The 15,509-nt window shown below is 54.8% G+C and overlaps 1 protein-coding gene across 1 annotated transcript in view; it reads right to left on the reverse strand.

The window, feature by feature from the left end:
• The window catches only part of GALNT9 (polypeptide N-acetylgalactosaminyltransferase 9), a 58,139-nt gene that overhangs the window by 19,667 nt on the left and 22,963 nt on the right, over positions 1-15,509 (reverse strand). The window contains exon 3 of the mRNA XM_019631909.1: positions 35-201. Coding sequence (XP_019487454.1) covers positions 35-201 — 167 coding nt within the window. The remainder of the gene's footprint in view (positions 1-34; positions 202-15,509) is intronic.

A 15,509-nucleotide genomic window follows, 5' to 3' on the forward strand; every position in this document is an offset into this window, starting at 1 on the left:
GCCCCCTGCCGGCCTCACGCCGGCCCCCACTCACCGCTGTCACTGTTGTCGTCCACCAGGATGACCTCCTTGAGCAGCTGGGAGGGCGTGTGGTTGACCACGCTGTGGACGGAGCGCAGGATGACCGACAGGGCCTCGTTGACGAAGATGAAGACCACGGAGATCTGGGGCAGGTCGTCTGAGTAGGTCATCTGTCTGCACCTGCAGGAGGCACGGTTTGGGGGGCAGTGGTCAGTGCTAGGGAGTTGGGAGCCTGGTGCCCCCCCCCGCCCCTGTTCCAAATCCTACTACCAGCAAAAGAGCAACAGCAATGCCACAAATGGAAAACGGGCTAACACGGTGAGAAAGAGTGTGGTCGCATTGGCCTCAGAACCATGGACACCGCGCTCTGAGCCCGAGCCCTCTGCCTGCGGGAAGGCGGGGACTGCACTCCTAAGGCATCCAGGTCCCATTGGGAGCACGCCCAGCCTTTCCCCGGTGCCTTCGGAAGGTGTGGGAGACGTGAGACAGAGCAGCGATCGTCTCAGGGTCCAGTGGAGGTGCCTGGGGGCCCAGCCTGGAGCCCACATCAGTCTCAATGCCCAGTTTTGTCTGTGCCCCGGGACAGGCGGCGCCTACTGGCCCTGCACACAGCAGGTGTTGTCCCCTGAGATGACTGGGCCGCCCAGGATGGGGGAATGCAAACATCAAATGAGGCCACTGGGACAGAAGCGACGTCTGCACGGGAAAGCCTAGTTGTTAGGAACGAAAGTAACAGATGTCCTGGGCCAAACCTAAGAACGGGGAAGAAACAGAGGAAGGACATGTTCTTCCAAAGGTCTTATCTTGGAGGTAGGGGTGTGGGAGGGGAAAAGAATGAAGCGGGGAAAGCAAATATCCCATGATGAGGACAGCAGGGAGGGAATGGAGGCCGGGGGGGCCGTGATGAACAATGTTTCGTTTTTCAGCAGCAGTTAAATAGTGCATAGTTATGATGCACCTGAGGAAGACAAGGGGCTGTTACTGGAATCATGTAACAGGATAAATTCACAAGGGTAAAGGGGGCTGTCAAAACCAAAGAAATAAGGGCTGGCCGAGTGGCTCAGTTGGTTAAGAGCTCGCTCAAGAGTGCGAGCTCTGAGCAACAGCAGTTCAATGCCCTGCCCGAGCTGAGCTGCCAACAGGTGGCAGGATGGCTCTACTAAAAAATAAAAGAATTTTTAAAAATTTAAAAATAAAAAAACCCAAAGAAATGGGAACAGGAAGAAACAGAAAAGTAANAAAAAAAATTAAAATTGCATTTTGACATGACAGGTTGGTGGCTCTCCCAAACACCCCCCAAGTGCCTCAGGGAGTGTAACACACGCCAGAGGGACAGAAGCGTCACCAAGTACGGTTGTGCAGTGCACGACCTACACAACAGCATGACCCTGGTGGAGGACAGACAGTGATAGGTAATTAAGGACAGAAGGTGACAGATGTTATAGAGAAAGAAAAGCCTCATGAGGGTGGCAGAGGAGAGAGAAATGGGGGTCAGGAGGGGAACTCGAATCTCAGTCAGGGAAGTGCTGGGACGCATGGAGCCAGCCCTCATAACACATTCGCGGTCCTGGGGTTCTGGGATGCCCAGGAGAGAGGCGGGAGGGAAGGGAGGAAGTCTCCACTCAGCTGCCTAAGAGGCCAAACCCCTGTTTGAGCCAGCTGAAGCTGTTAGAAGAACCACGAGCTTTAAGAGACCCCAAACACCAGACCCTCGCTGGACCAAGGAGGGACCCTTAAACCGTGTCTGTGGGACGTGTCCAAAGCAATCACGTCCAGCCCCGGGACCCTACCCGTCCCACCCATCCCCAATCAGCACACCCACCGCCAACCCATCTTTGTGACACCCACTACCCCTCAATTCCCTCAGGGACGGCATCTCACAGAATGTCTTAGTTTAGGCTTCACAGGGTTTAACCATGAGCTGGGAGGCTTGATATAAAAATTGTGAGTTTTAGTGTCTGTCGAAGTGGGGCAAGGTGGCCACCCTGGGCTGACTACCCCTGGGTGTGGGTCACGCTCCCTAGGCACTGTGGACCCTCTGTAGACCCACCCAATGTGGGTTTAACTTCTGGATCTTGAGATGACGTCATCCTGGACTACCCACGTGGTCCTAAATCCAATGACAGGGTCCTTCTAAGAGACCGAAGAGGAGAGACAGACCCACGGAGGGGAGAAGCCACGTGACAACGGAGACAGCGATCGGGATGATGCAGCCACTGGCCAAGGACGCCTGGGCCACCAGGAGCTGGGAGAGGGTTGAAGGGTGGCCCTCCCGAAAAGACACGCCCACCCGGAACCTGTGCATGTGACCTAGTTTGGAAACAGAGTCTTTGTAGATGTGGGATTGTCCTGGATTAGGGTCCCCTCAACCCAGTGACAGGGTCCTTATTAGGGATAAGAGGGGAGATTTGAGACACAGACACAGAGGAGAAGCCTTTTGACAACAAGGCAGGCATGGGAGCGATGTGGCCACAAGCCCAGGGACGCCTCGGTCCCTAGAATCCGGGAGAGGCGGGAAGGATCCTCCCCTGGGGCCTCCAGAGGGAGCGCAGCCCTGGGACACCTTGAGTTTGTTTGGACTGTGGCCTCCAGAACGGTGAGCGCCTAAATTCCTGTTGTTTAAGCTGCTCATTTGTGGTCATTTGTTACGGGGGCCCCCCGGATGCTCACACACCGGGCAGCCCTCCCTCTGCCCAAACTCATTTGTCCAAAGCATGCGCTCACGTCCCAGGCCACCTCAAACACCCGTTGTCCCCTGGCGTCCTGGTTTGCAATCCCAGGTAGGTACTTATCTGGCACCCTTGTGCCTGGGGCCAGGCNAAGGACATGCTTTGGGGTTGTAGAGTGCACAACCTGTGCAGCTGTATGCCACAGACTGCCAACTGTACTATTACTTTTGTAATAATTCTGTGTACATTATGCATTTTTGAAATGTCAGTAAATCTTGCCTTGTCCCAAGCAATTGTGTCTGTGAATCACGCATCAATGTGCTAGGTACAGTTTTTTCTAATCTGCATTAACAAGGTGTCAGTGTTGTGTGTCCCCCAAGGGAGGTGGTCCCATGGAGCAGGGCACCTGAGACAGGGTGGTGGAGAGTAACGGGACCATGTCACTGCGAATGGTGCTGCACTTTCATTTGTTCATTCATTCATTCATTCATTCATCTAGTCAATCATCAATTCAGGATACAGTGAGTGTCTTCTAGGTGGCGGGGATAACAAAGAAAGAAGAGAGAAAGGAAAATATCACTCTAGCAAGAAGTAAGCACAGTCTTTGTTTTGTAAGCAAGCAGGACCTTCCAGCTTTTGGTGGAAGAGTTTGCCTCAAAATAAAGAGAATTCCCTTGCAGGCTGAGGGCTTAGTTTCTTCCGAGGGCTAGCTCCATTGTGTCTGAAGGTCCCGCGGCCACTGTGATGCCTGGTGGAAGCCAGTCCCTCCGCTTCTGCCTAGCCTGCCCGCTGCTCCTGCAGGCAGTGAATGCCTCTCCAGTGAAATCAGCAGACAGCAACTCGTCTCAATGACAAGTTAAAGAAGGATTTCTGCCCCCAGTGACTGGGAAGTCACGGGTAGGTGCCCGTCAGTTGTCCAAGAAAACAGGCGTCCTTTTACGGGTGCAAAGATCCAATCTGCTCTGTCGTTGGATTTTGACCACAGATCTAATGGTCCCGACATTTGAACGCCGCCTGTGACTTTCAACAGCAAGAGTGTGGCTGGGTTACAGTTCACCAACATGCAACAGGCACTTCTCTCACTTTCTTAACAACTGAACACACATCTCAGGGTGCTCTCTGATGGATGGAACTGCCAAATTCCCTGCCAAGCCTATTATCGCTGGTAATGATTTTTTTCATTATTGCTCCGAGTTCCAAAATAAACGTAAAATAAACTCATGAGGCGAAGGCAGCAGAACCAGCTGGCACTGAATTTGTTTGCATGAGAAATTCTGCTGTGGTTACAGGAAACAGCAGAGGCTGGGGGCAGGTTCCAGGTGGAGACGTCCTCTCCTTCTTTGTGGGGCTTCCTCGCATCTGGGCTGAGCGGCGGCATGTTCACAGCCAAGGCTCCTGCCGTGCTGAGGCTAGTCATGAAGGCACACAGATGCACAGACACACAACACACACAAGGACACACATGCAACAGACATGCAGATACACAGATGCGCACACACACATGCACCCAGAAATACAGTCATGCAACAGACATGTAGACACACAGATGCATACCCACACATGCCCACAAGGACACACATGCAACAGACATGCAGGTATACAGATGCATACACACACATGCACCCACAAACAGTCATGCAACAGACATGTAGACACACAGGTGCACACCCACAAGGACATGCATGCAACAGACATGTAGACACATACATGTGCACACACATGCACCCACAAGGACATGCATGCAACAGACATTCAGACACACAGATACATGGACACACCCACACCCACAAGGACACAGACACAGATATACAAATACACAGACACATAGGACGCACACATATGTTCCCACAAATACAGAGATACATCCAGATACACACAGATACATGCAGACACATAACCCATGTATACATATGCAACACACACAGGCACGCCTGCAGCAACACACACACAGATACAATAGACACACAGAGGCACACATAGACATAGAAACACACACACGTGGACAATGCACACCCCTGAGTCCGTGTAATTCTGGAAAGCCATAGAAACGGGAGCTGATAAAATGACTGCTGCATTTATCTGAGGAAGCTAATCTGAAAGCCATGTGCAAAGCTGTGTGTTGCAGAGTGTGTTATCACGGCAAAAGGGTGTCACCTTAGAGTCCATCAGTGTAGACGGGCGAGCGAGTCATCCCTCTGATGTGACCCAACCACAGAGCTGTGGCTGCTATGACCACCAAGCACCTTCGGAAAGGCTTCCCGGAAGATGAGAAGTGGGCGTCAGAAGGTGATGGTCACCATTCTACACAGCGGCTCGAGAAGCAACTATGTGTGTGAGTGTGTGCAGGTGTGTGTGTGTGTGTGTGTGTGTGTTGTGTGTATGTGTGGGTGTTATGTGTCTGTGTGTGAATGTGCAGGTGTGTATGCATGTGTGATTTGTGTGCATGTGTGTGTGTGCAGGTGTGTGTGTGGAGTAAGCGTGTGTGCATTGTATCTGAGTGTGTACTTGTGTAACTATGTGTGATTTTGTGTATATCTGTGTGTGTGCATCTGTGTAAGTGTGTGCCAGTGCATGCGTGCATGAGCGTGTATGTGTGTGTGGGCTCACGTGTACACCTTCATCCCACACATCCCTGCTTTGTGGGAGGAGTGGGGTACTGAGTGGCCCACCCCCACCCTGCAGCGTGCCCCTCTCCTGCTGGCTTTTCCACAGGCTCCTCCTGCCCCCAGAAGCCAGCTTACACCCACTCTTCATGCTGGCACGAATCTGAACTCCTGGGGGACAGGTGTGCAAACCCGCCAGGTCAGGGAGGAGACGCCAGNGGGACTCTCACAGGCTCTGCCACGCACCTGTCTGTTGGCTCCGTACGTGTCCCCTGGGAGCCTCAGTGTGTTCCCCACACTTACTAGACACCTGAGGCCCACAGCCCGTTTCCTTGGAAGGAGAAAGGCATTCAGGGGAGGGCAGCCAGGCGCTTCTCCTGACCCCTCCAGCCTGGGTGCCTGGCGTCTGTGACAGTGGTGGTCCTCCTGCTCCGGGGCTGTCCCCTGCCCAGGTGCCCTCTCACAGGCTCCCGGAATGTTAGGAGTCAGGGGCCGTGCCCACCTCCCAGGCCCCTGCTTAGGACCAACTGTTGGCACCTAGACGGCACACAATGCTGAGACGCCACTGCAGCTCCCTCGGGGCTCTGGGCCATGTTCCCGGGCTCGCAGACGCCCTCTCACCCGGGGAAGGATGGGGGCCCCGTGTACAGACAGTGAAGTGAGTCAGACACAGAAGACCGGCACTCTGTCAGATTTGCGAATTGTTTGGACACCTGGGGTTTAATGACCAAAACAGTTGAGGAAAGTGTTGCACTCGAAGGGCTAACTCTGAATTCACGATTTAAAACTGGACGGCAGCCGGGGCGGCCGGGTGGCTCAGTTGGTTAGAGCGCATGCTCTTAACAACAAGGCTGCCGGTTCAACTCCCGCATGGGATGGTGGGCTGTGCCCCACCCTCACCCGCCCCGCAACTAGATTGAAAATGGCGACTGGACTTGGAGCTGAGCTGCGCCCTCCACAACTAAGATTGAAGGACAACAACTCGACTGGAGCTGATGGGTCCTGGGGAGAACACACTGTTCCCCAAGAAAGTTAAAAAACAAAAAAAAAAAAGAAAGAAATTTCCTCGTTAAAAAAAAAAAAAGAATTGGACCAGGGCAGAGTTAAACCCTGAAACGCTTCTGAAAACCTGAGATTCAGCCAACGTTGACTTTATTAGGTGCTTGAGAATTTTTTTAAACACTTTGGGGGAATTTCTGCTATGATAGCAGGCATTCAAAATGCTTAAAGAGGAATGAAAATGCATTCCATTTATCAGCGCCATTTTAAAGGTTCAGGAGAATTTAACTACAGGCAGAAATGGAATTGATTGCCGTTTAATGGCATTTAATCTGTTCGACCTGAGTTAACCACACATTAGTCAAAGAAGGGCAGGTGAGTGTTCTTACCCTATTACACTCACAGCCATAAGTAACAACACGATCTCTAGGTTTAACTTAGAAGCTTATAACAAATCGGTTTTGAAATGCTCACCTTCAATACACTTTATACATTTTTAAAATCTTGCCTTAAATAATGTTTTCTGTGAAAAAAAAAGGCCCACAAGGCAAAACCCAAGAAACAAATGAAGCCCCAGAAACAAAACACAAAAAGAACCACAAACCCACCAGAGCTCAGCCCCACGCCGCACAGCCATCGGAGACCCCGAGCCCGGCCCCCCGGCCCTTCTCATTTGAGGGTACTTATGGAGTGTCCTGACGCCTAAGCACAGCAGGCAGCACGTGGCCCCTAGGAGCAAGTGGCCGAGTCTTCAGGGCTCCCACTCGCTCCCAGCAGAAGCCACCTTCCCTCCCTCGTCCTCTCCACACAGGAATACCAGGCTGACCTGCCTCAGGGCCTTTGCACCTGCTGCTCGCGCTGCCTGGGACACTCCTCCCGCTGCCTGGGACACTCCTCCCATCCCCCGTAGGTCCACAGCTCCCTTGTGGCACCTGGTCTTCTGTAGATGTCCCCTTCCTGACCATGCCCTTTAAACCTGCACACACACCCCTCCCTGCACTCCTGGCCTCCTCCCTGCTTCTTTCTCCCTTTCAAACTTCTCACCGAGCTGTGCTTTCTTTCCTCTTATGCCTCCACGCCGGGCAGGGGAGCTGCAGCAAGGCAGGATCCCCACGGTTTGTTCCCTGCAGGCCTGGAGCTCATGCTGCACAGAGGCCAGCCCCCTGTGGGAAACGGGCTGCAGAGGGTCTGGGCCGGGCGCTGCCGGGAGCTGCTCTAAGAGCCTTTCCCATCTCGAAAGCCGCCACCCACACACACTGATTGTGTTCTCGTGCTGAGGTTGACACCGTCCACACCGTGTGTGTGTGTGGGGGGCGGGTGGGGGAGGAGGCTGTCCCGCGGGAACCCGCACCCAAAGCAACGGGTGACACAGCATGTTCCTTATGGGGCTGCGGGCGCCTCACTTGAGGGCTCCCGGGAGAAGGAACTCTGCCACCCTGGGGTCCCTGATGGCAACCAAGATTCTTCCAGAACTTTCCACCGAGGGGGAGGCGGTTTAAAACCAGGAGGAGCGTCTGGGTTGGAGGGAAGGGGTGGGAAGGAGGCCCGAGGCACCGGCTGTCCGTTGCCCTGGGCCAGCTCTGGCCTCTCTCAGGGGTGCCTGGTGCCCTCAGTGGGTGGCGCTGTCCTCGTCCTCATGTTGGCCAGCGCCTCCAGCCCCCCGGAGCCGTGACCTGCCCTCATGGAGGCCTCTGTACCAAGCTGCTCCCCGTGTTTCCCCTGAGCAGTCATGGGGGATTCCAGCACTCCAAACCCCCCATCTGCACCCCTGCCATCCACATTCAACCAAGACAAACACCCCTAACAGCGTGAGTGTGGGTCTCCTCCCCGCAGACGCTCAAATTCCCTTGGCAAAGTGCCAAGCGGACAAGCTTCTAAGATTCCCAGCCATGCCACCAGCCCACCCATTAGTGTAAGACAACAGAAATGAGTGGCTTGAGCGATAACATAAGAAGTACAGCCTTTTGTGTTTATGTTCCCGGTCCCGATGCCAGGGGGCTCCTCCCGCTGGCTTCCCCCTCGGGGCCCACGGACCTGCCAAGCCCCGCATCGCACAGGTCTGGCCCGCACGCCCGTTCTCCCGAGACGTCACTTACCCTCATGCCCAGCTCAATGTTCTCGCCACCATACACCTCCATGCCTGGGTCCAGCAGGCCAATGTCCCCAAAATACTCCCGGTCCACCACGAACGAGCAGCCGATCATGGCGGGGGTCCTGGGGGAAGCGGGGAACGTGTGAGCAGGTCGCCGACAGCCCGGAGCCCTGCGCAGGCCCAGCCCTCTGCCCACGTCCNAAAACGTGGTCATAGTTGCAAAAAAGAAAACCGCAGTTTTTACAGTGTAGGAATTTTGCAGCAGGCCCAGCTCTGGGCGTGTAACCTGGGCAGTCCCACGGGCCCTCTGTTGTCCCAGCCTTGTCCCTGTGTGTCACCAGTCATTGGATTAGGGCCACCCTGCTGCCGTGGGACCTCATCCTAACTAATTACATCGGCAAGAGCCCCACGTGCAAACCAGGTCACGTCTGCCGTCCTGGGGGTTAGACGTGGACGTGCCTGGAGACACAGCTATCCCCTACACCAGTAATGCTGATCCCACACTTGGAGAGAGCACTGCCAGCGGAGGGGGCTACGAGGATCACCCATCAAGTCACGGTAAAAACCAATCCTGACAATAACTCATAGCCATGATAGCTAATAATTACATTAACCAATAATTACAATTAGTAACTATAATAACTACTAACGATGGCACCAATCATGGCACTCACCAATAGTGACAGTAGTCAATCACGATGACTCACACAAGAACCAATCGGGCTACAGCAATAATAGCTCATGGCCCCGCCGGCGCAGTGCGTGCCTGGTGTATCAGCCCACTTACCCCTCACAGCAGCTCAGGAACCAAACATCCCCATTGTAAAGACGAGGACCCTACGGCGCAGAGGGGTAACTCTCCCCCTCATGTCGTAAGTGCTGGCACTGGGATTCGAACCTGAGCCCTCAGCTTCAGGCGCCAATGAACGTGGGTGCCGCCCTGAGTGCAAGCGGAGAGCCCTCCCGGGAGCCCGTCCCCCACAGCTGGAGTTAGAGCCCCAGCCTGACTTTCAAAGGTGGACCGACCGTCCCACTGACACAGTCCACAGACGCCCAGCCAGGAGATGTCATCTCTCAGAAAAATGCTTTCTGACAAGAAGCCTTCACTCTATTTTTCTGTAGAGGAAAAAAGTTGGAATGCACAGTTTTCATGAACTTGCAAAATGTGTAAAACAGGAAAAAAAACTTGAGGAAGGAAACACATCTTCAGAGCGACGGCAGGAGCCGCGGCATATGGACAGGAAGCACCTCAGAGCTGGAGGAGGCCTGGGAGGGGCAGAGGCCTCGCTGCACTCGGCAGGTCTGACACGGCCATCGGCCATCGTGTCATCATCGTGTCACCACCATCATGTCCTGCACCTCCTCTCACCGAGCTCACCGTCTACGCGTCCTCATGTGGTGTCTCTGTCCCCTCAGAGCAGCCCTGTTCACTGCCGGATCCCAGAGCCCAGAGCCCTGCCTCCACACAACAGGTCACAATGTAAAAAAATAAAAACAGAGCCACTTTAAAATGGAGGGCGGGGGGCGGGGGGGGCTGCCCTCCCACAGGAACTGCCTGGCACATCTGACTCCTCAAACCTGTGGGATGTGAAAATGGGGCAAAATAACCTTTGGGCCTAAGCAACATTGTGTCCCAAAGAACTGTTTGCAAAGATACAAGAAAGCAGATGTTATGACTAAGGGACTGGCTATGGACTGAAAATGAAAAACTTTGTTTAAAATTAGTGTCACTATGTAGCTTTTCTGCACCAACAGCAGCGTCTTCCTTCTATGGATATAAGTGTCCCCTTCTCTTCTCATAAACACCCCTGGCCTTTGCCTCCTCATCGGAACACCATTTGGGTTCTGCCTGAATCAGGGCTTCCTAAATAGCTGTTCTTGTTGATCTCACATAAATGCTTGTGGCTTCTCACTTTGGCCTTTTGTTTAGGTTATCAACAATAGACATTTGTTAAAAAGTGGGTGGACCCACACCCACGGGCCCTGACTGCTGACACGCTCACGATCACCTCCCCACCATCTCCACGCGCACCATGGGCCCTGACTGCTGCCACGCTCACGATCACCTCCCCACCGTCTCCACGCGCACTGTCCTCGTGACAGCACAGGCCACCACGCCCTGTCCGAGGTGTGGAGGAAGCTGGCTAACTTTGGGGTCCATGGGCCTCCCACCCCTGTTCTCTCCCTCCATGACCAGTTAGGAGGCCAGGGGACCTCGGGGACCCATCGTGCTCCCTGTGTCGAGAAATCAACCACACTCAGCAGCTGTTTCGTGAGGATCTACTATGCATGGGACACTGTTCCGGGGGCTGGAGGCCTCGTGATCTACAGGACAGAGGAGGTGTCTGCCCTCACGCTTCCGTTTGTGAGGGGACAGAGAAAGCAAGTGAACACACAGAGAGCGTGATTCCATGGATGAAAAAGGGGCGACGGGGGGAGAGGCTGCCTTGGGGGCGTCTTTAGGTGAGATGGTCAAGAGAAGCTATGAGGACGTGACCGTGAGTTTAGACCTGCATTAGCTGCTAGGGAGGCTGCAACAAAGGGCCACAGACCAGGTGATGTAAACAGTAGACATTTACTGTCCCCAGTCCTGGAGGTGGGAAGCCCAAGATCCAGGTGTGGGCAGGGCTGGTTCCCCCTGAGGCCTCTCTCCTCGGCATGTAGACGGCCGCCTGCTCCCCGTGTCCTCACACGGTCGTCCCTCTGTGCACGTCTGCATCCTGATCTCCTCTTCTTATAAGGACACCAGGCTTGTGGGGTCAGAAACCACCCTAGTGACCTCCTGTTAGCTCATCCACCTCTCTAAGGACCATATTTCTAACACAGTCACATCCTGGGGTCCTGGGGGTCAGGGCTTCAACCTGTGAATTTTGGGGGAGGGGGACCCAATTCAGCCCAAACAGGGCCCAAAGGATAAGGAGGAACCAGCCATGTGAGGACTGGGGGACGAAGAACGCACAGGTGGGGCCGGCCCAGCCGTGAGGGGCAGAGACGACCTGTCGCGGGAGGCATGTGCTTTCCACTGGGTGATGCTGTCTTATTTGCTCCGTTCATCTACACTTCACAAATTACACCTGTCACGAACATTTACAGCTCACACGCTGCTGTTTGCATTAGAGATAGTGCAATATACACAGGCTACGCTCATTTTGGCCCAGCATGAATTTGCATAAAACAGTCTCTTTTACTTATAACCCTTCCCTGTTAAAAAGAAATTGTGTTAACTATTGAGCAGATTGAGAGACATTCATCGAGCCCAGGTAAGGCCTGACGGCTAAGGAGCCATGACAGCCTGTGCCTGTTACCCAGTTCAAGAAAAAAGATGCTACCGTCACCCGCTGTCAGTGTGTGGCCTCCTCCTCCTCCTGCGGGGGCAGCCGACTCCGTGTGTCACCTCCAGGCTCTTCTCGCTGTTGGCCATGTATGTTCACACCCCCCAGCCACAGGCTGTGTGTAGTTGGACTTGACGTGGACGGACGTGCTGTCGCAGGGGCCGCTCACTCCTGCTTTTCCACTAAACATCAGGCTCCTGGTTGCCGCTGGGCCGGGCCCGTTTTCAGGACTGTGCTGAGTCCCCAGGATGAGGACGTGACCACTTGTGCGCCCGTCTTCCTCAGGTGACATCACGAGTTCCCAGCTTTCCCTTTGGCAGTGCCTTCACCCGGTTTCCCTCTGCTCCTGAATTGTCAGCTCTGTGTCACCAGCTGGGGCCTCCCTGCCCTGAGCGGTGACCTCAGCTGCGTTGGCAGCTCCCGCCCGGTCCCCACACCAGAAGCAGGGAAGGGCTCTGATGTGGCCGAGGAAAACAGAAACAAGCCATGAAGCCGCAGCCCTGGAATAATTCAGTTTACGTGGAGCCGGAGGGTCCTTCTCTGGACTTAAACAGTACCTTTTCTGCCAGGAAATTAGCCAAGTTATGGCGTCTGGAAAGAATTGGAGTTTAGCAGGGGCGCTGCTTGAGAGTAAATGCAGTGACGGAGGGCCTGGCCCAGGTAGTGGGCGGACACAGGGACAGAAGGAAGGGACGTAGGTGTGGGGACAGGAAGGCCTGGAGCCTCAGGGTCTTAGGTGGTGGACAACCCCGGCCAATCCCACGCACTGAGGCTCTGGGTTCATTTTTAATTGAAGGAAGACCAACAGGTGATGTATTTTAAACATTTCAACAAAAGTTATTAGCGTTTCAACATTCAAACCTGCAGCAAGTGTCCACACCCTTCCCCACAAGGGGGCAGGTCAGGGGGTCCTGGGCCCACGTCACTCTCCAGCTGCAGCCCCTCTGCCCCCCACTCCCCACTTGCTCTGGAAAAGCCCTCCTCCTGGAGGCCCTTTCTTCCTGTGGCTTCCCGGCCCCACGTCCTCTGAGAAAGGGCACAGTCTCTAGGACATGTGAGCTGGGTCCGCGTCCCCTGACTCCACCATCATGCCTCCCAGCTGGGTCTAGAGAGCACTGCTCAGGGAGAGGCCAGGCCTGCCGCCTGAGTTCCCACCTCGGAGCCCACTGAAACGGCTCTAAACACTCTGACTACGGGTAATGTGCTGGCGGCATTGTAACCGGAACGGGTGCATTTCCCAAGGCTGGCCGACTCCGTCTCTGGTGGACACACGGTGACCCCGCACAGCGCCGGGCACATGGTAGATTAGCAGACGGTGGATTAGCGCTCAAGCAACCCGGCTTGGCTGGAGGCTGGCTGGGTTCGGCCACAGGGAGAAGCTTGCTCAGACTTCACATCCCACCTGGGGTCACACGAGCAGGGTCCCCTCAACCACAGAGGCGTTTCTGAGAGGATTTCTAGTGCCGCGGAGGACAGGCAGCTGTCACCAGGCTCTTGGGGCCACGTCCAAGGTCCCGGGTGGGGTGTATGACAGGCAGAGTCCGGCTGGCCTCCCAGGAAATGGGGCCACGGCAGCGACTCTAACAGAAATTTATGGGGACACCCTTTGTGCCACTGGAGACATAGACACAGGACGAGAGGGGATGAAGTGTCCCTCCCAGGGGAGCAGTGAGCTTCGCCTCGCGACAATGGGGCACACATCTATCTCCTGCAGAAGAGACGGGTCTGGGGCTGAGCGCAGACCAGGAAGCTGCTGCATGAGGCTGTGATCCATGTTTCTGGGGACAGCTGCGGAGGGCGCCTGGGGTGGCTTCTGCCTGTGACATCTTTGTGGACGCCTTCCTGGTGGCAGCATCTGCCGTTGTGTGTGACACACTCCTGCCCTCCTAGGGACATCGAGGTGAGTGGAGAATTCTAAATGAGCAGGGACCACACCGATGCCAGAGCCACCAAGGGGCCTGAGGTAGGATTCTAGTGAGCAGGGAGGCACAGCGGCCTCCTCGGAAACTGTCTTTCTGAGACTGAGTCCCTCCGTCCCATCTGGTGCCCACTGGCCTCTGGCCCCAAAGCAGGATGAGCCACCGGAACCGGGTTCCAGAGAAGAGAGAGCCAGTGGGAGTCTGCCACCCTTGGGGACCATCCTGCCGTTCCCCTGAGGGTCCCCTGCCCTCCCCGCAGACACCTCCCTCCCGGGCACAGGCTGAGGGCTCCTGGGGAGGGCTGCCTGCGCAGGACATGGCTTTGCTGACTGTAGTTCACCCTGGGTGAGGAACAAGCCACACAACAGGGCTCGTTTCCATGATGACACCAAGTTCTCCCACCTCCATCTGAGACGCCTGCCTCCACACGCAGGCCCAACACACAAGAGGCATCAGAGCACGACCCTCACAGCCCCCGTCCGCCAAGTCAGCACTTGTTAGAGTTGGCAGCCAGGCTGTTGGCAGCTTAGACAATCAATGTGCACAAAGGCTGTGTGATCCGTGACGTGGGGGCAGCACTGCCCTGGGATGCAGGATGGGGTCTCGGGGAAGCCCACGCCCTTCTATGATCCCACGTGACTTGCGTTTGCCAATCTTCCTTTCCCGATCCCAGGGGCCAGGCTTAATAATCAAGATCTATGTTAAGTGCTTTGTGGCATAATTAAAGCCGCTGCTTAATTAGAAAGGCTGTCTACCTCCAAAAAACAGGAAATCAATATCATATTAATGGGAGAAAGTTCTCACTAGAGCCGCGGGTGGAATTGCCGTTGGGGCAGAAACACATGTACACGCGCGCACACACACAGGCGCAGGCATGCACACACGTGCTCTGACGTCCCGTGTGGGTTTCTGATGACTGCACCTGTCAGCCCATCAGTAGGGCAGTTTCTGATTGGGTGGATGGATGTCGTAGGGATTAGGCCATTTAGGGAATCAAAACCTGAACGTTTCAGATGGGCAGAGACTGAGCTTGCATTTGTGCATTTATTCACTTAGCCATCCATAAACATTTGATGAGGGCCTACTAAGTGCCAGCCATGGCCACCGACGTGACAGCATGGAGCTGCTGCCGTTTGCGGGATAGAGGACGCCACGTGTCGACATCTGCAATGCCACATCTTAGGCGGTCCTTCCCTGGGTTCCAGTCGCTGACAGCTGCGTAACTAGACTCCAGCTTAGTGGCTTAACACTTGACAGGGCAGCCACCGCTGGCTTTCCTGTCGTGGCTCCTGGGAGGCCTGGCTGGTGGCTCTGGGTCAGAGGCTGTCCTGTGGGCTCTCGGATGGGGCTGCAGCCACCATATCTTTGAGCTGTAAGGGACTGTCCATGTGGACACCCCGAGAAAACAAGGTTGTCTCCCTCACAGCAGGTGGCACAGCTATTGGGAGAGAGAGGGTGCTAAGTCCTGGAGCCCACAGGAGGGAGAGCCCGGTGTGGATGGCAAGGGGCTTGGGAAGGCCTCTGTCCATTTCTATTTTATCTACCACATCGTGCACGTGTGCATGTGCATGCATCTGTGTGCATGTGTGTGTACATGTGTGCATGTATGTGCGTGCGTTTATGTGCATGCGTGCATGTGTGTGTGTGTGTGTTGGTGGTCGTTCTGTGCACATCAGAGCTTCCTCGTTTCCTTTTTGAAGAGACATGGGCTAGAGACAAACATGTAAATAAATAAAATCCACCTTCTCTAATTCAAGGCGGCAGAGAGCGGTGCCCCTTCACATCAGAGTTGCCGTAAATCAGGTCTCTACCAATTAAGGCGCATTGCAAATGTCAGCTCTTTCAAAGTTCGCTCTGATGTCTTCTTCTGTGAT

This window comes from Hipposideros armiger, unplaced genomic scaffold, assembly GCF_001890085.2.
Source record: "Hipposideros armiger isolate ML-2016 unplaced genomic scaffold, ASM189008v1 scaffold_1055, whole genome shotgun sequence".
Classification (NCBI taxonomy): Eukaryota; Metazoa; Chordata; class Mammalia; order Chiroptera; family Hipposideridae; genus Hipposideros; species Hipposideros armiger.